At 41.8% G+C, this 27,556-nt stretch overlaps 1 protein-coding gene across 6 annotated transcripts in view; it reads right to left on the reverse strand.

Annotated features, from left to right (window-relative positions):
- MYH10 (myosin heavy chain 10) overlaps positions 1–27,556 on the reverse strand; it is a 122,325-nt gene that overhangs the window by 66,735 nt on the left and 28,034 nt on the right. For 4 of the 6 annotated variants that reach the window (XM_043903808.1, XM_043903807.1, XM_043903809.1 and 1 more), the window contains exons 4-7: positions 21,680–21,707; positions 10,557–10,659; positions 9,928–9,957; positions 3,580–3,672 (exon numbers count right to left, since the gene is read on the reverse strand). In XM_043903808.1, coding sequence (XP_043759743.1) covers positions 3,580–3,672; positions 9,928–9,957; positions 10,557–10,659; positions 21,680–21,707 — 254 coding nt within the window. The remainder of the gene's footprint in view (positions 1–3,579; positions 3,673–9,927; positions 9,958–10,556; positions 10,660–21,679; positions 21,708–27,556) is intronic. The other 2 variants (XM_043903811.1, XM_043903812.1) reach the window with 1 other exon arrangement.

Consider the following 27,556-nt stretch of genomic DNA (forward strand, 5'->3'; position numbering starts at 1 on the left):
CAATTTACCTTTTCTAGGCAAAAGTGAGACAAATGAGCACAAAACTGTTTCTCTTGGATTTGGAGTGTGGTTTGGGAGAAGGGGGTGTTTAGAAATCAGGAGAGACTGGTACCTTGATTTATGTGGTAAAACAAAACATTTTCCACAACGAAGTCCTTGAAAATCTTTACAACACTCATACCAAAGCTGGTAGCTATCTCCCACCCCACAGCACAGCCACTAAACACAGGGCTTTCAGCAAAAAGAATTTAAGATTTAATTGTGGCTCAGACTCAACGCTGATGATCCATGGAATGGCAGAAACTCTAAACGCAGCTCAGCGTCCTCAAATCTGAAAGTCACAGCCGTGCTTCTTACTGACGCAGGCGTATTTGTTATCCCACTTTGTGGAGAAAAAGCCAAAATAATTACTAAATGAACCTGGACTAAGCAGATCTTCAGATTTTGTCTTACTAGGGATAAACAGTATTCCAAGCAAATACATCCCTACTACTTTTCACATAACCTGGAAAGCCTCTTACACTTCAACTACCTTTAAGGGTATCGGGTGTTAGGGTGGAGTTGTCCCCCACACCCCCAAATTCATATGCTGAAATCCTGATGTCTACTAGCTCAGAGCAAGACTGTATTTAAAGAAAGGGTCTGCACAGATGTAATTAAGTTAAAATGAGGTCATAATGGTGGGCTGAATCCAACGTGACTGGGGTCTTAGAAGAACAGAACAGACATACAGAGGAAGACCACATGAACTCCCAGGAGATGGCTGTCCACAAGCCAAGGAGACAGACCTCGGAAGAAACCAACCCTGGCCACACATTGATCTCAGACTTCTATCCTCCACTGTGAAAAAATACATTGTTTCATCTATTGTTTAAGCCACCCAGTCTGCAGTGCTCTGTTTCAGCAGCCTGGGCATAAGCATACAGAGGATTATCGGCTACCTTTGTATACTGGGTCCCCTATGGTCTGGTCACTCACCTAGAGTCAGACATCCTAGAGTGTGAAGTCAAGTGGGCCTTACGAAGCATCACCATGAACAAAGCTAGTGGAAGTGATAGAATTCTAGCTGAGCTACTTCAAGTCCTAAAAGATGCTGTGAAAGTGCTGCACTCAATATACCAGCAAATTTGGGAAACTCAGCAGTGTCCACAGGACTGGAAAAGGTCAGTTTTCATTCCAATCCCAAAGAAAGGCAATGCCAAAGAATGTTCAAACTACTGCACAACTGCACTCATCTTACACACTAGCAAAGGAATGCTCAAAATTCTCCAAGCTGGGCTTCAACAGCACGTGAACTGAGAACTTCCAGATGTTCAAGCTATTTTTAGAAAAGGCAGAGGAACCAGAGATCAAATTGCCAACATCCACTGGATCACAGAAAGAGCAAGGGAGTTACAGAAAAGTATCTACTTCTGCTTTATTGATTACACCAAAGCCTTTGACTGTGTGGATCACAACAAACTGGGAAGAATTCTTAAAGAGATGGGAATACCAGACCACCTTACCTGCCTCCTGAGAAATCTGTATGCAGGTCAAGAAGAAACAGAACTGGACACGGAACAACAGACTGGCTCCAAATTGGGAAAGGAGTACGTCAAGGCTGTATATTGTCACCCTGCTTATTTAACTTCTATGCAGAGTATGTCACATGAAATGCCAGGCTGGATGAAGCACAAGCTGGAATCAAGACTGCTGGGAGAAATATTAATAACCTCAGATATGCAGATGACACCACCCTTACAGTAGAAAGCAAAGAGGAACTAAAGAGCCTCTTGATGAAAGTTAAAGAGGACAGTGAAAAAGCTGGCTTAAAACTCAACATTCAAAAAACTAAGATCAAGGCATCCGGTCCTGTCACTTCATGGCAAATAGATGGGGAAGCAACAGAATCAGTGACAGGTTTTATTTTTTTGGGCTCCAAAATCACTGTAGATGGTGACTGCAGCCATGAAATTAAAAGATGCTTGCTCCTTGGGAGAAAAGCTATGAACAACCTAGACAGCATATTAAAAAGCAGAGACATTACCTTGCCAGCAAAGGTCTGTCTAGTCAAAGCTATGGTTTTTTCAGGAGTCATGTATGGATGTGAGAGTTGGGACCATAAACAAGGCTGAGCACCTAAAAATTGATGCTTCTGAACTGTGGTGTTGGAGAAGATTCTTGAGAGTCCCTTGGACTGCAAGGAGATCCAACCAGTCCATCCTAAAGGAAATCAGCCCTGAATATTCATTGGAAGGACTGATGCTGAAGCTCTAATACTTTGGTCACCTGATGCGAAGAACTGACTCACTGGAAAGACCCTGATGCCAGGAAAGACTGAAGGCAGGAGAAGGGGATGATAGAGGATGAGATGGTTGGATGGCATCACTGACTCGATGGACTTGAGTCTGAGCAAGCTCCAGGAGTTGGTGATGGACAGGGAGGCCTGGCGTGCTGCAGTCCATGGGGTCACAAAGAGTTGGGCACGACTGAGTGACTGAAATGAACTGAACTATGGTCTGGTGGCTTCTTCTCCCAGAAACCACATCATCAGACTATTGTACGGACCACAACTTTACACCCCCACAGTAAAAAAAAAAAAAAAAAAAAAAGTCACAGTTATCCTGATTTCCAAAAACCGCCTAGAGAGGAATCGTTAGAATTAAAGTTGCTTTGATTCTGGCTTTCTCAACTTTAACCAAGACATCTAATATCAGAGGAGGGAGGAAAAACATAGAAACAACTCCAGCTATTGGAGCAGAAATAGCAGAAGTTGAACGATTTGCTATCAAAGTGTTGACTCCGAGAAGCTGGAAAAGGGAAGGCCATGTCCTGTGACACTGATCTTGCTGTCATTCAGGAAAATGTCCCCAGACGAGCTGTGTGAGCTGAGGGGGAAAGTAAAGTTTTCACTGAATTCAGAGAGTAGGATGGCTGAGAAGAAAATTTTAGAGAAGTACCATCCCAATATTCCGTGATAATCTATATGAGAAAAGAACCTAAAAAATGAATGAATACATGGGCCTGTATAACTGAATCACTCTGCTCTACACCTGAAACACACAACACCATAAATCACTGTATCCCAATAAAACTAAAACATTAAAAATAAATAGAGAGAAGTAACAGTAGCGATAAATTATTCTGAGATCCATATACCATAGAAACAGCAAGGTACAAAGACGACAATTTACCACATCAAATTCCAACTTCGCTTTGTTCAGTGTTAATTGTGCCCAGTGCTTTGTTAAGTACTTGACATGAACCTCATTTAATCTCCATGACAAGCCCAGAATTATTTATATCATCCCCAACCAAAGTGCAGAAATAGGTTCAGAGAGGTTGTAACAACAGAACCACAGCATACATAACTATATATTTAAATACAATAAACATACAATTTAAATTACTTTCCCATTTGTTTTTTCCTCTTTTTTTTTTTTTTGCTTTTCAAAATGTGACTACTAGGAAAATTTTAATTACATGTGACTTGCACTGTATTTCTATTCACTGTTCCATACTACATCTGTTAGGGAGGAAGATACTTTATTTGCTTAATAAGTCTGAGGACTGAAAGGTTTCTGGCACTTTTAAACTTACAAAACGAGATGAGTTATCATTTTTCACAGTCTTTGCATTTCCAAATGATTCCAGGATTGGATTTGCTTGCAAAAGCTGCCGTTCAAGTTCCCCCTAAAAGACATCACACATAAAGACACACATAAATAAAAGCAAATGTATGTTAACCTCTCTACTCCATTCTTCAAAGAAAAAACGAAGCAAACAAAACACTGCCTCTTTTCCTCAGTTTTCTCATTTGCCATCTAACAAATTTTGTTGTTGGCTTCTTATTCTCGGTCTTATGGGCTCTGCTAAAGGGGGAAAAAAAAAATCAGCCTCTATCACGTGACCACAAGGAGAAGATGATGTCACATTGAACAGAGATGCTAAATATAAGGACAGGCCACACAAATTAAGTGGAGAATTTTTAAAATTAAGCAAACTGCTTTTCATAAAATGAAATTTAGCATGGTACTTCAATTAAGAATATATTAATACTTATGCTTCTGCTTATTTCTACTTTGCCTTGTTCCAAAGATTTAAGGCAGTGAATTCTAATAATTTCCACTGTACTGGTAATAAGACTTGCCATTTTCCTAAAGATTTAACATGATATCTTAATGACATAGACAGGGCAACACCCTCATCTCCAAATTCAGAGATGACAATGATGATGATGCTACTGAATTCTTGCTCAAATTTAAAAAGCTAAGTATATCATATTTGGTGTAGTGTATGCTTTATTCAGTGTCCTTACTTACATGCAAATTAAGCTATAAAACAGTTTACAAACAAAAGATGTAAGTATATTAATATGTGCTTTAATCATGAAATACAACAGAAAGCTGCATGAGAAAGCATGAAGCCATTTCTGGTCATGAAAAGCACTACAAAATGACCCTATGCCCGGGGAATGTAATTTCAGAATTATACTCTAAGACTTAAAATCCTTTTCCAAACACAAATCTTACCTGTGTATTTTAAAATACCCATCATTATTCTAGACCTAAAGAAAGAAATAAAAAACACTAATGTGCTTCTCTAAGCAAAAAAAAAAAAAAAAGAAAGAGTATAAGGAACCGCAGGTAGGATTTTTAAATGAATGGCCAATTGCCACGTGACGCATGACACTATCATCAAATCCAAATCCAGGAACAAGTATATACCGTAAGGCAGTCTCAGCCAGCGTGGTTAGACGTTAGGAGGTGCCGTTCCCTTGGGGAGAGGGTGGGGAATGTGCCTGAGACCCGTGACACAATGTGCATGCACTTCAGAGCATTTATCTGGACTGCCGGGTTTTCCCAGGTCTTCACCACAGTCTACAGTTGTGTTCAACAGAAACCAGTCAGGAACTAGTCCTGCCATGTGAATGTCATGACGCAGCATCAACTCACGTTCTCAACTTTAGATAACATGCTCCCTGTACAGGGAATCTTCCTGTTTATGGACTTCAAGGGAACCAGACTATTTCTGATGTAAATCTTTCTAAACGCTATATGCTATCAAAGCTTCTCAAACATGGGATCCTGAACCAACATTAACAAGGCTGAAGGTCATCATTAAGGACAGCAGCCATTGTGCTGTGACACAACAGACAGCCTTTTCCCTAGAGGTCAGAGCTCACAGCCATCACTGAGTCTGTGGCCAACATCTTGCCAAGTCCTTGGTGCACTGTCTCTGCAATAATGCCTTGGGCTATGAGATTCCTTAACCTCACTCAGCCTGTGTGATAAGGGTGTGGAAACTGTCAGAAAAAATACTGACTGACAGATAGGTGGGGCACTGCACTTATCTGACACGGCCACAGTTGGCTCAAGGAATCAGAACAGAGATTCCTTAAAACTACACACTATCCTACCAAATCATAATAAAAACACTTCCAATAATAACTTATCTTTAAAACGTTCTCTTAACTTGAAGACAAAATAAGTATTGTATACCTCATTTTAATATTCCCTAGACATGGCTTCACAAGAGTTGTTTGGGTCAAGATAATTGGTTTTTTTTTCTCCCTGGCGTGTATATGTTGTGTGTGTGTGTTTGTGTCTGCACACACTGTGTGCATGTGATCCACTGGTCTCGATCCCATTCTTTCATTTAGCATAAAGGCACCAGCTGCATCCTCTGCGTCAAGTCAACATCAAGCTAAAATAATGTTCTGTGAATGTCTGCTGAATGGACGGATAATGACAGGTCCAAATACACTCTATCAGTATCTGGGGAGGGGATGGTGGTGAGCCAGAGGTGGCAGGAAGATTTGGATTAAGGGTCCTCATAGTCACTGTGGTAGGTGTGGAGATGTGGGTCTCAGCTATGGGGGCCACTCCATTAACAGGGATGTGGTGGTACTTCTCTTCCAATGGATTTCTGACATGATTGAGACCAATTATAGATCTCAAAGACTCAGGAATGAATCATATAAAGCTTGACCAAAGCTAGTACTATACAACACACAAAAATGATCTTTAGGTAAGAAATTACCACTAAATTTGATCACTGCTGCACTGAATAATTCCACACTTAGGTAGAAAGTGCTTACAGCTCCCAACCAAATTATGAAGCCATTTATAAATGTCCAGGAGCAGTGACTAAAGTGTTAACCTTTCCACTGGAACTGCATGGGCAATGTTCCTCTATTTCTGTTCTATGTGGTAACAAGAAATGTCACTGTGGAACATGGGGAAAAGAAATTAGTATTAACTACTGAAATTATTTTTAAAGTTCTAAGTACTTAAATCATTAATGCCAATCATGATGAAAACTACACCCCTGTGTTTATTACATAATGTATTACATATACTTGCTCTATGATAGATACAGAATGAGTTTGAAATTGGTGAAAAAATAAAAAAAAACACAAAAAAACCACACACACACATCTTTCAAAATTCCAGTTCAGCCGGCAAGGGGACTCGGGCTGGCCTCCTGCTGCCCTCATAGGCCTAACAGGCAAAGCTGTGGCTTTCCCACTGACCACAGAGTAGGGCTGGAAGCTGATGAAAGTGAAAGTCACTTAGTTGTGCCTGACTCTGCGACCCAATGGACTATACAGTCCATGGAATTCTCCAGGCCAGAATACTGGAGGGGGTAGCCTTTCCCTTCTCCAGGGGATCTTCCCAACCCAGAAATCAAACCCAGGTCTCCCACATTACAAGCGGATTCTTTACCAGCTGAGCCACAACGGAAGCCCAAGAATACTGCAGTGGGTAGCCTATCCCTTCTCCAGGGGATCTTCCCAACCCAGGAATCGAACTGGGGTCTCCAGCATTACAGGCAGCTTCTTTACCAACTGAGCTATCACGGAAGCTGGTGGCAGCAACTAATCACATGTTGAGAAACAAGCTCCAGGATAGGCTATAATTTCTGTGCTTCCTACTTGCTATCTGTTACCCTTCTGTATCAGTTCAAGGCAGTTTAGACCAGTAGATACAAAGTCATCTGGAAGCTGCCATCTGATGTGGCTGACTGAGTAGTTAGCGGGCAGATGGGCTGGCCTGAAGAGGTCATTCTCAGGGGATGGTCAAGTTTAAGAAATTAGCTGTCTTCAAACCTGCTCTGAAATTGCACTTTTTCTAGGCTTCAGAGCGGCCTTAAACACCATGCCAGACAGCAAGGGTCTGTAACAGCGACATACGATGAGGGAACCTGGACTGAAGATGGACTTGCAGTTGGCTGGGGCATTAAGACAAATGAGGACTCATTTTGTTACAACTAAAAGTTTACAGGTAAATGTTTTACTTCTTAAATACTGTGGCCTTAATTTTGAAAATTTATTTCTTATATTTGTTCATATTTCTATAATGAAGATGAAGTTATAAAATACATTAAAAAAAATTGAACACTTCACAGAGCTAGGAGAGCCTCAATAAAAAGACAATGACAAGTACTGACTAGGAAATGGAGAAACTGGCACGCTCATACATTGCTGGGAATGTAAAGTGGTACAGCTTCTATAGAGAGGTCTGGCAGTACCTCAAAAAAAAATTTTTTTTTTTCCTCAAAATGTTAAACAGAAGGTTAATTAGCACAACCCAGCAAGTCCACTCCAGGTATACACCCAAGAGAAGTGAAAACTATGTCCATGTGAAAATTGATATATTGCAGCATTATTCATAATGGTCCCAAAGTGGAAACAATCCAAACGTCCATCAAGTGATGAATGGATAAACAAAACATGATGAATTTAATATAATGGGTTACTATTTGGCCATAAAAGGAAGGGAGCACTTACACATGCTCCAACAAGGACAAACCTTTGAAAATATGCAAAGTGAAAAAACAGTTACAGAGAACCACATGTTATATGATTCTATTCACATAAAATACTCAGAACAGGTAGACTCAGAGAGACAGAAAGTGATTAGTGATTTCCAAGGGCTGGGGGGGACATGGAAGGTGATTCCTATGGGTAAAGGGTTTCTTTTGGGGGTGATGAAAATATTCCAAGATTTTAGTAGTAACTGTGTGACTAGACTGAAAAATAAACAAACCCCACTGAACTGTATGCTTTAAAAGGGTGAATTTTGTGGGACATAAATTTAAACCTCAATAAAGTTGTTGAGGGAAAAAGAGCCAAGAGCAAATAAATTATAGATTCACAAAATCTGGAGGCTACAAATGCCTTTCCCTTTGTTTGTTTGTTTTTTTAACAATTTATACTGCTGTTTAGTGATAAAATGCTTTCAATTTATACAAGTGATTCCTGGGAATCCAAGTAAGTGTTGCCTATAAGGTTCAACATAAATTCAGAAGCCACTTACAGGGAACCAAAAGAAACACTGACCTTACAAAGTAAAACCATTACTTTATGGCAGTCATCCTCAAAATGGGGTGAGGAAATCATGTCTAGGGGCACTCAGGAGAGGATGGGGGTGTAGGGAGAGAAGTAAGTTCTTGAATGACCCTCCCCAGGGTATGACCAGTCTCTAGGCTCAGGAGTGTCTCATATTCCTCAATGTGCTGGGGAAGAAAAATTAATGGAGAACCAGTGGTCTCCTCATGTTTCTAAAGACATGGCATAACTATTACTTGACTAGTGTTAAAATAAACTTGGGAAAGCAGCACAGAAGAGTCTGCGCAGAGAACATGCAAAAAGACATGCAAGTCAGTAACAATAGCGCAGCATAGCCCAGAGAAGCTGCCTTCTGGAGGGAACCTGGCTTGATCAGACCCAAAGCAAAATCTAGGGGTAAGCATGCTACCCACAGGGATCCACTCTGTAGTTATTTCTGACACTGAAACAAAACGTTAACGATGATGATTTATGTAAGCCAGAGGATTAGGAAACCTAAATCTGTAAGTTAATTATTTAACGCTATTTTGCTAGTGATCTAGGTGCATATTAAAAGGTCATTTATCATGTACTCTAAAGCACAAAGAAAATCTGGTTGCTGGTCTAGAGATTCCTTCTTTAACTGGCCAAAGAGCCTTTCAGTATCATATAGGATAGTGATGATTTCGTTCATCCTCCCAATTTGCATCACTGGTGTGGTCTACAGCTAAAAGCAAACTAACATCATGGGATTTTAGAGGTGTGGTACAAGCTTTGGTGTCTGAGAATCTCTTAAGAATTCTAAAGAAAGGTATCTGAAAATCTGTGTCTGTGACTATTCCTTTAGATGTTTCTGATTGCTTCTTCATGTTAATAGGTTTTCATAACACTATCATTTATTGCTTTACGCTGCTTTGCAGCAGCATGCTTGCAGAAAGACATACAAACCAAAACCATTCCAATGCTAGGGAAAGTGTCAAGTACAGGTGCAGACACCCCAGTCTATCTAAGGCATCTGGCTCAGCCCTGCCCTCCCTCTCTCTCTATCAGGACATGCTCTGGTCCATGGTCTGCCAGATGCTATGCTCTGTGGGGCTAAAAGCAAGGCATCTGATAGGAAGAATAACACTCCTCTACAACTTTCCCAGGACAAAAAAATTCTAAATTTACATATTAAATACAATGAGACTTTCAGGTTACACATACCAGACCACACAATGTTAACAGATCAGAAACTGTTACAGTTGCAACCCTAAATTCAAAATTTAATATATGGCATGAAGTTAGGTTTCCACATGCTTAAGAAGTATTAAAGTGATTCTGCCTGGCCACTGACACATGAAACCCTAAGTTTACAGGCTTCACAAACATATGATTCAAAGTCATAATGAAAGGGTAAATAAACATCAAAGTTCCTCTAGAAAACAAAGGTAAAGCAAAAGGGCATGCTGCTTCTCAGAACAGTGAGCCTCAAAGCAACACATTTTCGAAAAGAAACATTTTGTTCATAAGAGATTTTGCTCAGAGCTAATGGTATTTGTGCCTAGCAGCGACTCAGTCTAAAGACAGAAATTAGTGCAAACACTCATGACTAAGAAACAAAGAAAAGCACTTGCCTGGTGTTTCACTGGTTTAGGTGATTCCTGCTGCTCGTTACAAACAGACAAACGCAAATGTTAGCAAGTTTGGGTCTTTTCCTAGCAGTAAAGCCACATCCAAAGCACCAAGTCAGTGTGAGGGTTAGAACTGTGAAAGCGGGTTTGGCTGGCATCTCTCAGGGGGTATTAACGACTACATCTGCATATCTACAAATCAAGGATAACTGACGTGTTATATTCTTATACCTTTTCTGTCATCAATTCTCCCCCAAATTTCTATCCTCCCCTCAGGCTGTTGTTGGTGGTAGCTCTGTAAGTTCTGAAAGAACCACTGAAAATATCTGAGGATATTTTTCTGGTGGTTAAAAACCGAGAAGTCTTCATGAGCCTTGCTTATTGACTTCTAACAATCCTTACCACAACTCTGCAAGAGATCAGGCTTTGAGTCACAACCACAATTTCAGTTTGCCCTGTTGGAACTGCCAGTTACCACCAATTTCTTGTCCTAGCCCCTCCTTGCTGGGGGAGACAAGGAAGCTGTCAATAAAGGCAGTGTGCTGAGCACCCTCACTTCCTTATTCTTGTTTCTGAAGTTACTAAAGAATAAATCTAAGGGCTTTAAAAACAAGGGCAGAACAAAAACTTACAGGAATATTATGGTCCTTTCGTCCTTTGTGTGAAGAAGCAACATGAGCAAGGTACTGAATGACTTTCTTAGTGTTTTCTGTCTTCCCGGCACCTGATTCGCCCCTGGAAGATATAGTAACACAGGCTGCTTTACAGAAAGCACAGCACACACATTGCCAACCTATAATCAACAAAAGTAAACTGATTTGAAACTAGAATTAGTAGGAAATAAAAAGAGAGTGAGCAGGGAAAAAAAACAAACAAACAAACACAACACTATCACCCGTAGCTGGAAAGTGATTTTTAAATGGTATAAATTAAATACATTATTTTGGTAGATGCCAGTTAAGAGGACAGAGGAAAATGTTCACAACACTTCTCCACCTGTACTAGGAATCAGTGACTCTGCCAGAAAAGTTAAGTTTATTAGAATGTTTACAAAGAAATTCCTCAGCACCAGAAACATATCCAGCACTAGGAACAAAACTCCTAGAACAATTAGACTAACGTAACTGAATCTGCAGGAGTAGAATGAACCCTGGGATGCTCACTGATCACGGATAACATCTTCAAGGCCTAAACACCTTTTAGGCTCATCCCTCAGAGCTGATGATGGTTCACTCCCCTGGACCCACAGAGCATCTTGTACACATACCTCATACACAAAGCTTTTCTACACTGTTAAATCCATCTATGTTTTCCTTCTAGGATTTTGATGTCTTCACTTTTTACAACTTATTTTAATCAATCGAAAAAAATGTACGGTCTGAGGTCAATTTTTTTTTTTTAACTTTATTATTTTTGGCTGTGCTGGGTCTTTGTTGCTACGCGGACTTTTCTCCAGTTGCAGCAAGTCGGGGCTGCTCCTGTTGCAGAGCGCGAGCTCTCGGCTATGCGGGCCTCAGGCGCCGTGGCATGTGCGCTCAGTAGCTGCAGCTCCCTGGCTCCAAGCACAAGCTCAACAGTTCAGGTGCATGGGCTCAGGTGCTCCACAGCATAAGGGATCTTCCTTGATTAGGGATCGAACTTGTGTCTCCAGTATTGGCAGGTGGGTTCTTTACCACAGAGCCATCAGGGAAACCCTGCGGTAAATATTTAATCTCATTTTCCACTCACATGATTCAGCTCACATCCCATTATCAATGGTTGACCAAGACACTGATTACCTTGGTCAAGTGACTTGAAATGTTATCTTTACCTTACACTTATGACTTTATTCCAAAGTCAAAACCCTGTGCAGTATTTCTGAAGTATGACTAACCACAGTATCCATCATTGTTTTTTAAAACCTCAGAGACAAGTAGTCTCTGAGGTTTATTTTTTTCAGATAAATTTCAAGTAATTTTTTCCTGCTATATCCCTCCCCTGTCTCCTCCCACCTGCCACCTCTATAAAAACAGGCAGACAGAATTTTGAGCTAAACAATATACACGCTATTTTTAGGAGAAATGATGGCTTCATCTCTCAGTTAAATTCTGTATTTTTCTAAGTTCAAAACAAGCAAGGACCCATGTTTATCTTATTCACCTATTAAGTCATAGTGCCTAGCATAGCAAGTACTCAATAAATTCTGCTGAATAAAAGAATGTGTCTTATATAAGTTTATTTTAGGCTCTATTTGATATTTTTGGTCCTGTCATTAATGTCCTTTTATCACCATTATACTTTCTACTTGGTCATCATTGGTACCTGCTAATGAGTATTGTTCATTCCTTTATTCAACACATTTCCAAATCAACTCAGGCATCCCTTAAGTGCTAGAGATTGAGCTGTGGATACAGTATTCCTGGAGCTCAAGATTAGAAGAGATTTAAAACAAACAAGAAAAACAAATTGGGTCTCTGTAGGATGTGAGGAGGGTGACGAAGGAAACAAGGTGACTGAGGGGCAAAAGGCCGAAGAGCAAAGGACAACTCCCTGGAGATTTAATGGGGGGGGGGGGGGGGGGCGGCGGCGGTAGGCAGGGCACTGGACTCCTGAAAGCTGAGCAGGACCAGGCACGAGAGGGCCTGAGACGTAGCATGGAGGCAGATGGAAAGACAAATGCTAAGGCCTCAAAGCAGAAAAAAAGTTCAGTATATTCCAGCAACCGGCAGCCAAAGTGCAGGATTTGATATAAATAACCAGCCAGGCAGACACAGCAGGAGGGACTGCTGCCGAGGTGGAAAGGCGTGGATGGGACGTACCCTGGAGCCATGGGAATGAATCTGGATTTTATTCAAGTGCAATTTCATAAGAGCTATGCCAGTGGTTTTCTCTGTTGTGTTCTTAACTTTATTTAAAATACCTAAATAAATAACTTTATTTAAATTACCATCAAGCTAATCATGATGTTGGCTGTTGGTTTCAAACAGATAATTTTTCAAGATGCTAAGAAATGTGCCTCATGTAGACTGACGATGACTTGTCTTGAAGCAGTTATGATTGGTACTCATCAGCTTGGTTTGCCTCTGTGGTTTCTTGACTAACCCCTCTCAACTGGACATACTTCAGTGTATCCTGAAAGCATTTTTTTGCCCCGACTGTCACACTTACTCAGCTGTACTGAGCCGTCTGTCAACAACTGCCTATGAACTCTGCTAAATTTTCTGTATTTCAGGTCTAGGATACCTCTGCTACTATTACACATAAGGCTGTGTTGTAAAGGAAAAGAAATACAGTCCATCTAAAGCATGTAATTGGGCTTTCCCAGTGGCTCAGTGGTAAAGAATCCACTTGTAACGCAGGAGCCGCAGATTGGACTCCTGGGTCAGGAAGATCCCCTGCAGGAGGGCATGGCAACCCACTCCAGGATTCTTGCCTGGAGAATCCCACAGACAGAGGAGGCTGGTGGGCTACAGTCCTTGGGGCCGCAGAGTCAGACATGACTGAAGTGACTTAGCACACACAAAGCATACAATTAGTATTCAATAAACATTACCCATTATTGTCCACTCAGCTGTTCATCCACCATATAGAAGGGAATTTGAATTACCAAACTCTAAACTACTTCATGAACCTATCATGCTGGTAAAGTGGTTAAGAAGTGGGCCATGGTAAGATGACCTACTTAGATTCAAATCCAGCCTACCACTTCTTAGTTATGGGGCTTTGGGCAAAGTGATTGGCCTCTGAACCTCGGTTTAGACTTCTTTAAAATGAGACCTGGTTACTCTGCAAGATTGAGATCATACCTGTAAGGAGCCTAGCATGGGACCTAACCAGAAGTTGCTCAACAAATGGCAGCAATGTTAACAACTATGATGGTCAACAGTGATGATGAATAAATTGACAGAAGTAGAAAGATGATAACCTCTGACTTGAATACGAAAGACACAGCAGAATCAAAGAAATATTCTTAGAAAAAAGTTGTTGTTTTTTTTTAAGGTGAAATGGCACATCTGTCCCAGATGAGGCTTCTAAGAGTTCTTTTACATTTTGGATAACAGTCCTTTAGCAGTTCTGTCTTCCACAAATATTTCTTCTCAGTCTGTGGTTTATCTCCTCAATCTTTTAACACTGTCTATTGCAGAGTGGAATTTTTAATGAAGTCTAGTTTATCAGTTATTTCTTTGATGGATGTCTCTGGTTTTGTACCTAAAAAGGTATTGCCATGCCCAAGGTCATGTAGGTTTTCTCTTATGCTACCTTCTAGGAGTTTTATAGTTTTGTATTTATATTTAGGCAAAGAGTTGGACATGACTGAGCACACACGCACACAATCAAATGAAGTGAGGGTAGGAATTTGCTGGGTACAGGAGGGAACTTTACAGGATGATAATGATAATGTTCTCTATCTTAACAGAGGTTTACGTTATACAAATAACTCAGCCCATATATACTTAAAGCACATAAATACTTAAGAGTTTTGCATTCTGTTATACCATAAGTTCCCTACATATGAAGGAGTTCTGTTTCGAGAGCACATTCAGAAGTCCAACTTCTCCCTAAGTCCAACAAAGTTAGCCTAAGTACCTAACACAATCTGCTATATAGTACTGTACTGTAATAGGTTCATAAGATTTTCCACACAAATACATAAAAACAAATAAAAAAATAAAACATTTTTACTCTTACATATAATACCTTGAAAATACAGTGGTACAGTACAACAGCTGGCACAGAGTTGTCATTGAAGAAGCAAGAAGTGTTACCAACTGGAGGAGGACAAGGACGTGGGAGATGGCAGAGCTGAAGGATTGTCAGCAACAGGAGACGGAGGGCAAGCTGCCATGTCACTCTCGTCTGATGTTGGTGGAACACAGGTTCATATCTTTGAAAGTTCACAACTTGAAGGTTTGTATGTAGGGGACGTAAGTGTATGTGAATTTTGTCTCAAAAAGATAAAGATGTAAGTCTTGAACTTAATGTTATGTATGCTGAAGTATTTAGGGGGAAGCACACTGATCTACAAATGCATCAGATGAAGGGATTAATAGCCCTAAGAGTGGTTTTTCAGTTTAAAATGAAAACATCTGAACAATCAGCAGTCACCGAAAGAAATACCATCCAACCTTAAGCAGTGAAAGTGTTAGTAGCTTAGTCATGTCAGATTCTTTGCGACCCCATGGAATGTAGACCACCAGGCTCCTTTATTCATGACATTCTCCGTGCAAGAATACTGGAGTGGGTAGCCATTCCCTTTTCCAGGAGATCTAACCAACTCAGGGATGGAACCCAGGTCTCCTGCATTGCAGGCAGATTCTCTACCATCTGACCCACCAGGGAAGTCCAACCTTAAGCGTAGCCTCCTGAAAATGCAGCTCCCATGGAACCCCACCCCAAGGAGTTTCCGGACTGGAGGAAGTCTGACCCCGAGCCCCAGCAAGTACAAATTCAGCTGTCCACTGGCATCACAAAGCCCCAGAGAACCCTCCATACTTTCCCCTAGAAGCCTCAATCCACCTACACCACCCTCCGTTTCTTAAATTTAGTATAGAAGCCTTTTATTTCTGGTTTTCAGCAAGTTACTCATCACTGAATACTCCCACATGTGTGCATACATAAACCCTGTCTTTCCTCCTGCTAGTCTACTGTCAATTTGTAGATCCCCAACCTCGGGATCCTAGTTGGAAAAGTTTCCCTCCCAACACAAACAATAAAATGGACTGATAGAGGGATGAACAGAATATATAATAAGCAAATATAGTAAAATATTAATGGCAGAATCTAAATGGTAGATATATAGATCTTGACTGCAAAAATTCTTTCAGCATTATGTTTGAAAATATTCATAATAAAATGTTCAGAAAACTAAAAAAAAAAAAAAAAGCAAATATGGTATAATGTTCAGAAAACTCAAAAAAAAAAAAAAGCAAATACGGTATCTGATGACTGCTACTTTGTGCACACGGATACCCCAGCTGCTGTAGCTCATAAACCCACACCTCATCACTGATGCATACATCAGTCTCAAATGACAATAACCATCTAATTATAAGTGCTAGTGCTTACAATGGTCACTTTTGGTGACAAGAGTAAATCAGTGCTCACTAACCTTAGGTTCTGTCAAATAGCAGTCACTCCCTCCCCAAGTGTTTCCTGCTTCCAAACATTCCAAAGAGTCCTCATCCAAAATGATCATCCAAGCTCACAAACCACCCAAAAAGGAGAGGAATGTGTCCTGTCCCTCATCCCCTGTCTACCGCATGCAGGGTCACCCTGACTGTGACACTGCAGGCAGGTGACACAAGTTCTATTCCTCTCTCACTTGTGAGCAGAAGCCATCCTGGGCCCCGGGGGTGGGGAGGAAGGGCCGGCTCACATGCTGGAAGCACCGCCATTCTCGCCGGGGCTCTGTGAGCCGTCTGGAGGCCCAGGGAACGTGTGTGAGGAAGAAAGGGGGTGGATTTACCATACCTTACCATGCTCATTTCATGGAGCTTCAGTGGTTAGATTCTCAGAGCAATTTTCCTCTACTAATTGATGCTCTATAGTGAAGAACCTGGCTGCTCTTTGTTCCTGATTCCTGGGAGGTCCAGAGCCTCAAGGTACCTGGAATGTCTTTTGTTAGTCATGGTGGGCACTTGGCTAGCTACAGGATGGGGACCGGACAAGTTGAATAACCAAACAGGCGATTAGAGGTTTGTGCCTTTGATCCAAGTGACCCTCCTGGGAGGGGAGAGGGGATGGACACGGATTCAATCAACCATGCCTACATAGTGAAGCCTAATAAAAACCCTTTGAAGCTAAGGTGAGCTTCCTGGTTGGTAATATACACTAATGCACTGGGAGGGGAAATGACCAGAGCAAATGGAAGCCATGCCTTTGGCAAACTCCAGCTCTCACCCTCTCTGGCTCTGATTTGTCACTGTAGCAAAGTATTGAATCTGAGTGGGTAGTGGCCACCCTCAAATGTGTAGGTCAGAAGTACGGGTGGCCTGGGAAACCCTGAGCTTGGGGCTGGTGTCTGCAGAGCCAGCCCACATGATGGGTGTGCTTTGGGAAATTAAGGTCAAAACTGCTTCAAAACAGGTAGTTTTAAAAAGATGTTTGCAGGTCACTTTTTGAATAACTGACTTTTCTGAAGAATATGCCCAGTGGAATAAAATAAAAAAGTGAGCAGACTATTCTAGAATATAGAATTAAAATGAAGAGACATAAGGACTGTAAGGAATGAGACCTGACAGGATTGTGGATTTTTGGAAGTCATAAGAAACATGTTGAAGACTACTATAGAAATTCACATATGGATTTCATATGAGACAACATTACTGTTTCACTGTCACTTTTCAAGTGTGACAATGTGTGTTATGTGGGGACACCCTTGCTCTTAGGAATCACCTGTGGTGTATCCAGGGGTCAAGTGTCAAGAGTATCTGCAAACAGTCCTGTGTGTGTACAGGGACAAGGGACACATTTAAGTAAAGGGTACACAAGCACTAAACGTATCACTCTTTCAACTTCTCAATAAAATTTAGGTTTGTCAGAAAAAGAGACACAAATACAGAACAGACTTTTGAACTCTGTGGGAGAAGGTGAGGGTGGGATGTTTCAAAAGAACAGCATGTATACTATCTATGGTGAAACAGATCACCAGCCCAGGTGGGATGCATGAGACAAGTGCTCCGGCCTGGTGCACTGGGAAGACCCAGAGGAATCGGGTGGAGAGGGAGGTGGGAGGGGGGATCGGGATTGGGAATACATGTAAATCCATGGCTGATTCATATCAATGTATGACAAAACCCACTGGAAAAAAAAAATAATAATAAAAAAAAAAAAATTAAAAAAAAAAAAATTTAGGTTTGTACTTGTTTTACATAAAAACTTGGGAGAAATGCAAAGGTTAAAAAAAAAAACATAAAATTTGGTAAAATTTAACTCATTGAAGTTAGGGGATGGGTATCAGGGGGTCTCCAACTATTCTATTTTTGCATACATTTGAAATTTCAAGATAAAACACCTTTATAAAATGCTATCAGAAAGGTTTTACCCTTTGAAAACACATACAGTATTCAATTGTTTCTAAAACTTCCTAATCTTAAGCCTGTTTCCTTGGTTCCTACTTAATTAAGAGATTCATTGTTTTGTTTGTATTTTTATCCATTTACTAAGGATGTCCAAAAGCAGTGTTCCAGGTTCTCAGAGGATAATTAAAAAGCAATCAAAGAAAGTCACAGTTCCTACCTTTCTGTCTAGTTGTAAAACAAGACACAAAGACCCAAATAGGTAATGAATTACAGTATGTAAGGAACAGGGCCTGACGAAGGGAAATCAGTGTGGGCTGGAACCAGCTGTATCATGGGGCACATGTCCTCCCTGGAGGGAGAAAGAGGAGAAAGGCAAGGGAGTCAGCTAGGATCCCAGAAGATGGGCGGGCAGTAGGTGCTGGGCGGGGCTAGGGCAAGACAGGAGAAGTATGAAATGGGGCGACAACTGGAAACAGGGGAATGAAAGAGAGCAGGGAGTCAAACCAGATGGCAAGATTTTAAGCCTGAGTCTGGAAACACAAAGCGCTGATGATGGAAAGAAAGATACTGGGAGACCACCTCCCATGGGCCCAACCTCCCACCCCCGCCCCCTGCCGGATCCACCAGGGCCCAGAGATGAACTCTGCAGGGAGCCTTCAGATCACACCCTGCCAGCCTTGGTCACTGCTTAAAATGTAGCTCCTCTGGTCACTCTTCATTCTTACCCTCTGTTCTCATTTTCTTTCTCCTGACTCCAAACCCAATTATTTCCTGCTCTAGCCCCCCTTTTTTCCTCCATACTCTGTGAGGTCCCCATTCCACAGTGTGCAAAGTCACCTACGTTCTCAGCCTCCTCACTGAACACTCCCCTCCGCTGGCTGTACTTCACATCACACACCTGTGTGCGCATACAGACACGTGTACGTCATCACACACACACACATACAGACATCAGGGACATCCTTCTCACTCCCCCTAATGCTGTTTCCAGACTCTCTTACTCTAAAAGCCCCTACCTCTCACCTCTCTGAGGTCACACACAGGAGCAGTGGTTCTGACACTGGATTTATTTTGCTTAGTAAGATCTTAAAAAACAAACCATGCCCCCCACCCCCGCCCCCCGCAGCCTGCCCACAGTTTCAAAACAGAAAGCACTTTTATTTCCAAAGAAAACAGGAAGGGTCTTATCTTGAAGTAAAGGACATTCCTCTAAGTGAAATAATTTAGCTTTAGGAAGGACTTACCAGAGGCCGCTGCCCTCAAACCATCACTCGTGTGTGTATGTGTGTGTGTGTGTGTGTGTGTGTGTCAAAGCCCCTCCTCTCCTTGTGTGAGCAACACACCTAACCCTTTGACTGCCTGACACCCTCCACCCGACGCCCTCCTGCCCCCCTCTCCCAGCTGCCCACTCCTGCGGCCACACTTGAAGCACTCCCTCGCAGCACCTGCGGCCATGATGCCTGCTTTTCCTGCTCCTGCGTCCCCAGGAGTCCCTGCTCTCCAGTTTCCTGACCCAATTCCCTCCTTTCAGTCCCCCCGCCGCGGCCCCCCCGCCCCGTCATGTGCTATATCCCACGGTCCATCATGACAGTCTCTCGCTGACGTCCTCAGTTCTCTCATCTCAGTGACCCCCACCTGAAGCCACTTATAAAACTTTTGGTGGATTAAATCTGATTCCCCATTTCGACACACTCATAGGGGAGTGTCCACAGCAAAGCCCCCAAGTGTCTCACACTCCCTCCCCTCCCCCACTGACCCTGGCCTTGGCCACGTGTCTGGCCACACCCTTACACATTGGAGCTCGCGTCTGTACGGCTCTGGGCAGTCTGTCACCATGTTAAAGCCAGGGCTAGCACACTGGAGAATGAGAGGACCCACCAAGGCACCCCAGTCAACAGTCAACCAGCCCCCTGGCCCTCAGCTGCCCCCAGCCGCGGGGTGAGCTCCAGGTGAGACGGCTGGGCCTGGCTCGGCTCAGCAGACAGGCCCAGCTGAGTCCAATCCAAGGGCTGGGAAAACTGCTTTCAGTCACTAAGTGTCTGGTAGTTTGTTGTTTAAGAAAAGCTAATTTGTATAACTCAGAGGCTAAACATCGCTGGAAGAAAATTTACAAGAGAGAGGAGCGTCAGCTATTTTCTACTTCTCTTCTACTCCTTGTTATCAAACACCAAAGCTTCTATGGGAAAGAAAAGCCAACAGATGAGAACTTTCTCCATTTCAAGTCCCCCCACCTGCCCACACCAGGCCCTGGCCCTCTCGGGGCCCTGACTCCCACCCTTCTCGTCCTACCCCACCCCATCAGTTTAACCTCTCCTACCTTAAAGACACCACCAGTAAAAACAAAAATTGATTCCTTGATGCTTTTCAAATGCTACAATTTTCACTCAAGAGCTATTTGGAAGTAGTAGGCCCAGACTTAGCTTTTTGCTGCTTTTTAAAACCTTTTCTCCCTCACACACATACACCCACGTCATTCCTTGACTGCCGTCTGGCCTGACTCCCTCCCCACCCCAGTGCACTGAGGGGACCACACCAGCCTCCCGCGCCACTGTTAAACCCCAGGCACATGTTCCTGTGTATTTCAGTCTCCGTGGTGTCTGCGGCCTATGACTTGCGCATCTCTGTGGAGTCTCGCCCGCCTCCCCACCCTTGAACCCCGTCTGGGGATCCCACACTCTGAGGGGACCTCACTTACCACACGGCTTCCGTCACCTAGGCCGCCGGCTCTGTATTCCAGGCACAGCTCCGACTCCACATCCATTGGCCTAGAGACGGCTCCCCCAGGAGTGCCTCAGGCACCTCAGTCAATGTCCTCCACCAAACTCCTTCCCCTTCACCCAGAACCTGTTCCTCTACCTTCCAGCGTCTCTGAAATCCACACAACTCCACCCTCTCCAAGCTCCTCTTTCTCAGGCCTGTCTCACAACCTAAGCCCCACTTAGACATGCCCACTTCCATCCAGGTCCACGAGCACCTCCCCACCTGAAGGCACTTCCATCTCTCGTGTGGGTAACTCAACAGCCTTCTGCTTGGTCTTCTCGCAATAACACTTCCCGGTCCTCCATCTTCCCCACTGCAGCTAACGTGACTGTCCTAACCAGCGAAAATGATCACAGTGAAAATGATCACGTGGATGTTGTATTGGATCCTGACTTTCTAGTACTTCACACACTGGCATGTGATAATCAATAATGCTTCCTGGGTGATACAAGTAAATTCCTGAAAAGTCCAGGAGATCAACACTTGGACCAACCAACTAAAGATGTAAGTTTCACAGATTAACGTTATGAAATGTGTGAAAAGCCCAGATTGACAACCAAACAGTAACACCAAAGCTAAGCAGAGCTTGCGTTAGTTCAGTTCAGTTGCTCAGTCGTGTCTGACTCTTTGTGACCCCATGAACCGGAGCACGCCAAGCCTCCCTGTCCATCACCAACTCCCGAAGTCCACCCAAACCCATGTCCATTGTGTCGGTGATGCCATCCAACCATCTCATCCTCTGTCGTCCCCTTCTCCTCCTGCCCTCAATCTTTCCCAGCATCAGGGTCTTTTCAAATGAGTCAGCTGTCTGCACCAGGTGGCCAAAGTATTGGAGTCTCAGCTTCATATCTTAGACTTAAAGCAATTAACAACAAGGTTTACATCTATCTCTTTAAATTACTGCTCTCCTGTCCCCCTTCCTCTCTCCAATACCAAAATTGCTTTTACTTTCCAACAGAATAGAAAAGAAGTCTGAACGTTTAACATTTACTTACGTGCAAAGAATTGACTGGTCCTCACGATCTAGAAAACAAAATAAACAGAAAGACATTGAATATTTGCCTGTTTTTTTAAATATTTGATAAATAATAAATAGCCTGATAGCCTCTAAAATACTATGAACTCTGCCCCTCTTAGGCCAAGTTAACACTTTCCAATCCTGTTATGTATTACACAATCCTAAATTCAGTCAAGTTCATCATTCTCATGCCAGATTATCTGGGGTAGGTAACAATCCAGGCTCAGACAATTTTATATGCCTAACGAACCTGGATTCTTGAAGCCTGCTGCTCATCAGTCAACCAGGAAGTTTTATAGAAACAAACTTCGCAGAGCTCCACCTTTGGAGGAGGGACTGAAAACTGCTTTTTACTTAGGTTCCCCAAGTGATCCTGATGCAGGGCCAGGCTTGGAAGCCACTACCTTTCAAGAAAACCCACAACCAGAGAGAAATCGTTATTAATACGGACCTTAAAGAAGAAAAATAAAGTATGAAACACCGAGTGGATAAGAATAAGTGAGGACAAACGTCTGTAAGAGTTTAACCACCGTCTCAAGTCAGAACATTAAACAGAGCAAAAACAAGGAAAGAATATAAAATGAAAAAACTATCATGACTTTAAAGTGATAAATAATTTAAGTATTCATATTTAGGGCTTCCCTGGTAGCTCAGTTGGTAAAGAATCCACCTGCAAAAGCAAGAGACCCCAGTTCAATTCCTGGGTTGGGAGGATCCCCTAGAGAAGGGAATGGCTACCCACGCCAGTAGTCTGGGTCTGGAGAATTCCATGGACCGTATAGTCCATGGGGTCCACAAATAAGAAGGTTAAATACAAATCAATAGCCTTTCTTGGGCACGTCCTTCCTGGATCCATAAGCACTTGGATGACTTTCACCTGCCCTTCCTGCTCAGCTCAGTCACAGTCAGGGGACCTCTGTGGGTCCCCTCCAGACCCTTTTCCTCAAGCTCCTCACTGCTTCCTTCTTTTGACCATATTTTGGGGTTAGACAAACAATACTGCCAACTGCCTGCCCGACTAGTGTGTGCTGCCTAAGGTCAGAGCCCATCTTGCGTCTTTACTCCCAGACTTAACAGCCAGCCTTAGGTCAACTTAGAGAATCCAGTGTGAGGAGCCAGGCAGGGCACTGGCAAGACACTGGGAACTAGAATCTTCTGTCCTAGTTCCAACCCTGCCGCAAACTGCCCACGTATCTATAAATGAGACGTTGATTCCTTGCTGGTTTCGGGCTCTTCACCTATAAAACTAGGATTTTACCAAGTTTTTACACATTATTCACTCTAAACATGAACCCTTGCACCCCAAATTCTCCTGGTCTGAGAATGTTTACAGAACTCCACTTATCCAAGTTTTCAGCACTTGGCTGAACTAGTTTACACATTAGAGAAATCAAAACACACGCCAAAAAGTAACCACAATCAAATGGCCTCCTAACTTATTCAGAGCAGCTTTCTTCCTGCATCTGGACATGCTATTTTCATTGTGTGAAATCTGAGCTCTTCACAACCACAATCTACCCTTCAAATCTGCTCCGAATTTCTTCTCCCCATGCTTCTCACCCCACCCCACCCCAATAAAACAAAGGAACTCTCTTTGCAGGTGGGCCCATCTGTTCTTGTCATGTCTTGCATCAGCTTTGGGCCTCAGTTTCACTATCAGTACAATCAGGTGAGGGCTTGGCAACCTCCAAGATTCCCTCCATAGAATACTCTATAACTGAATCATTCCTTCTTTCTGCTTCACTGAATTCTCTTCACCCTTTGAGGATCAGCTTAGGCATCCCAAACGTTTACAGTGAACTTTATACTCTAAGAACCTATCAATGTAACTAGACTCAGCATATATTATAGTGACATTTAAGGGAAATACTTTACGTTCAGAAATGCAACTAGCTTTCTAAAGAGGAGAGATTCATTTGATAGCTCAGTTATTGTCCACAGCACCTCCCCAAAACCATAATGAATTAAATTGTATTTTCAACAGTGAAAATGATTTTAGATCAGTGACCTCAGCTCCTACCTTAAAAAACTAGAAAAAAACAAATTAAACCCACAATGAATAGAAGAAAAAAAATTATAAGGAACAAAAATCAGGGAAATGGGAAAACAGGAAAAGAAAACGGTGGCCAAATGCTGGTTCTTTGAGATAAATTTCTAGACAAAGTGATCAGAAATAAGACACAAATTGCCAACATCTGGAACAAGAAAAGGAAAACCACTATAGATCCCAGAGATACTAAAAGGATAATAAGGAAATATTAGAAGCCACTTTCTGCTAAAAAATTCAACTACTGAAATGAACAGAATGATTTCTTTAAAGGACAGACTACTAAAGTTCATTCGAGAAGAATCAATATCCTGAACAGATGTAGAAAAGACATTCAATAAAACAACATTCATTCATGAGTGAAAACAAAAAACACAGCAAACTAGGAATACAAGGGAACTTCAACAACTTGATAAAGGGCATCTACAAGATACCTGTAGTTAACACCATGCTTAATGGTGAAAACTGAATGCAGTCCCCCAGAGACCAGGAATAAGACAAGAATGTCTGTTCTGACACCCATTCAACATCACAAATAAAAATAATTAAGCATACACTTGAAAAGGAGGAAGTAGCAATGTCTCTCTGCAGAGGACATGACTGTCTAGAGATAATTCCAAAGAGTCTACCAAAAAACTTTCCAGAATAAGTGACTTCTGCAAGGTTGCAAAAGATGTCAATACATGTATTTTTAAAATAATATTTCTATATCTCAATAGTGAACAACCAGTAATTAAAATTGTAAAGTTCCATTTAACACTAAAAACAAGAAATGCTTAGTTATCCTAAGGTATTTGCTACACTTATAATGAGTATGTGTAAGATCTATGTGCTAAAGACTGTAAAACACCAATGAAATAAGAAGACCTACATTAACAGAGAGACAAACCATGTTCATGGATTGGAAGACTCAATACTCTTGTCAGTTCTGCCCTATTTGTTCTATAGATTCAGTGCAATCCAATCAAAACGTGAAAAGTGGGACATTTTTAGAAAATGGCAAGTTAATTTCTAAAATTTTATTGAAAGACGACAAAGGAACAAAGGTGGAAAATAATTTTAAGATTTATTATATGACTATTATAATCAAGATGGTATGAAAAAGGAACAGAATCCTGACAAAGCAATTCATTGGAGAAAAAAAATGTTTTCTCAATAAATGATGGCAAGATCTACTGGATATTCACATGCAAAACAATGAACTTCAATCAATATCTTGCACCATACATGAAAATTAACTCAAGATGGATCACAGATTGAGCGGGAAAAAAATCGCAAGCACTTATCCAATAAAGGACTTGTAGCTGAAAAAGAGAAAGAGTTCTCAAAAGTGAATAATGAGAAAACAAACCATCCAATTTTTTTAATGGTTAAAAGATTTGAACACTTCACCAAAGAAGACATACAGGTGGCATAAGCACATCAAAAGATGCTTAATATCCTTAGTCACCTGGGAAATGCAATTTAAGACCACAATGAAATACCACTGCACACTTATCAGACTACAATTTAATAAACAACCAACAACACCAAGTGTTGACAGAAAGCAGAACTGGAACTTTCACCCACTGATAGTAAGGATGAAAAATGGCATAGCCATTTGGAAAAGAGCTTGGTAGTTTCTTACGAAGTTAAAAATACACCTACTGTGTGACCCAGCAATCCTACTCCCAATTACTGAATCACATGAAATTAAAACTTACACTCACAAAAACCTAGTACACAAATGATCCTAGTGTCTTAATTGCCAAGAAACGTAAACTATCTAAATGCTCTTCAGATGATAAGTGAACGAACAAACTGTAGAACATGCATACAATGGAATACTATTAGAAACTAGAAAGGAGTGAACTACTGGTAGATGACACTCTAATACACTATGTCAGTGAAAGAAGCCAGACTCAAAAGGCTAACCTGTGTCTGATTACATGACGTTCTGGAAAAGGCGAAACTACAGTGACAAAGGAAAAAAATTGGTGGTTGTCATGGACTAGAGGAGAGGGAATGACTATAAGGAGCATGTAGAAATCTGGATGGAAGATAGAACTGTTCTATATCTTGATTGTAGTTACATAACTAGATGTATTTGTCAAAAGTCAAAGAACTATACACTAAAAAGGCTGAATTTTACTGCATGTAAATGATACCTTAAATAAAACTGCATATATTTAGTTTTCCCATCCAGCAACATGTTACATATGTCTCTACACTTAAGACTTAAAAAATGTTTAGCAATATAAGAAATACTGCCTTATATTTGGGTTCTACCTATTTTTGTTCACTGCTAACATTTATTGGAGAAGACCCTGATGCTTGGCAAGATTGAAGACAAAAAAAGAAGGGGTCAACAAAAGATAAGATGGTTAGACAGCATCACTGACTCAATGGACATGAATTTGAGCAAACTCCAGGAGATAGTGAAGGCCAGGGAAGCCTGGCATGCTGCAGTCTGTGGGGTCGCAAAGAGGCAGACACGACTTAGCAACTGAAGAACAACAACAATGTTTATTTTTGGCTAGAGGATAAGCATATCTTTAAACTTATCACTCAGTCAAATCAGATTCGCCCCCTCACTAGCCCTTTCACCTCTGATGCTCATACCCTCTTAGTTGTCTTCATAGCCCTTAGCACATTATGTCTTCATTTTTTGGTATCCTCAATGAGATAACAAATCTCTAACACAAGTCACTAGAAGGGTTTTCCTACATTTTACAGTTTCTCAGAGTAAGGAGTATTACTGTTTCCCACTGTCTGTATTTCCACATTATAAGAATCAATACATAGATTCAAGGCAACTATAATTCATTATAAAACATTCTTTTGCCTGACATAAAAATAATGCCCATTGTCGGTTTCTGCTTTGACTTCTACTTTAGACCTGGGGTGATTTAACTGGTGCTTTCTTTTTGTACTCATTTGGCTGAGGAAATGCTCATCATTGCACTGCTATTATTTTTCTACTTGGAGACATCTCTCTTGTAAGGGGCATATGATTATATTATGCTCTGCTATTTATAGGGGGTTAAATGTATATTTACTGCTGTAGTTGGTGTTACCTGTTTTTTGACCTTTCAAACCCTTCCTTGATGTTCCTTTTAAAAGATGGTTTGTTTTCCTTGCTTTTCTTTCTCCTAACGGGGTTTTTTTGGCTTCGAGGCTTGTGGGATCCCACTTCCCCCACAAGGGATTGAACCCTCGCGCCTTATATTGGAAGGTGAAGTCTTCAACCACTGAACCACTAGAAGTGAAGTGAAGTGAAGTAAAAGTCGCTCAGTCATGCCCAAGTTTTTGCAATCCCATGAACTGTACAGTCCATGGAATTCTCCAGGCCAGAATACTGGAGCAGGTAGCCTTTTGTCCCTAATCTAACTGTAAAGGTTCACATTTTGATGTATATCAATCCTAGTCTTAAAACACTTATTGGAGAGAGGGGTTGGTATATGTGATTATTATTATTATACTAGCACATCACTCGGTGTATCAGACATAGTTTCAAGATGGCCGCTCAGGATTCCACTATAGAAATGAGCCATCCATTAAGTACTTACTGGTAGAACAATTGGTTATCTTCAGTGTTTCACAGGAAGCTGTGTCCGACTCTTTGTCCTATGGACTGTAGCCCGCCAAGCTCCTCTGTCCATGGGACTCTCCAGGCAAGAATATTGGAGTGGGTTGCCATGTCCTCCTTCAGGGGATCTTCCCAATCCAGGGATTGAACCCGTGTCTCTTACGTCTCCTGCACTGGCAGGCAGGTTCTTTACCACTAGGGCCTCCTGGGAAGCCCTGTCAGGAAGCTACTGGATGTTA

Source organism: Cervus elaphus, chromosome 5 (assembly GCF_910594005.1).
Source record: "Cervus elaphus chromosome 5, mCerEla1.1, whole genome shotgun sequence".
NCBI lineage: Eukaryota > Metazoa > Chordata > Mammalia > Artiodactyla > Cervidae > Cervus > Cervus elaphus.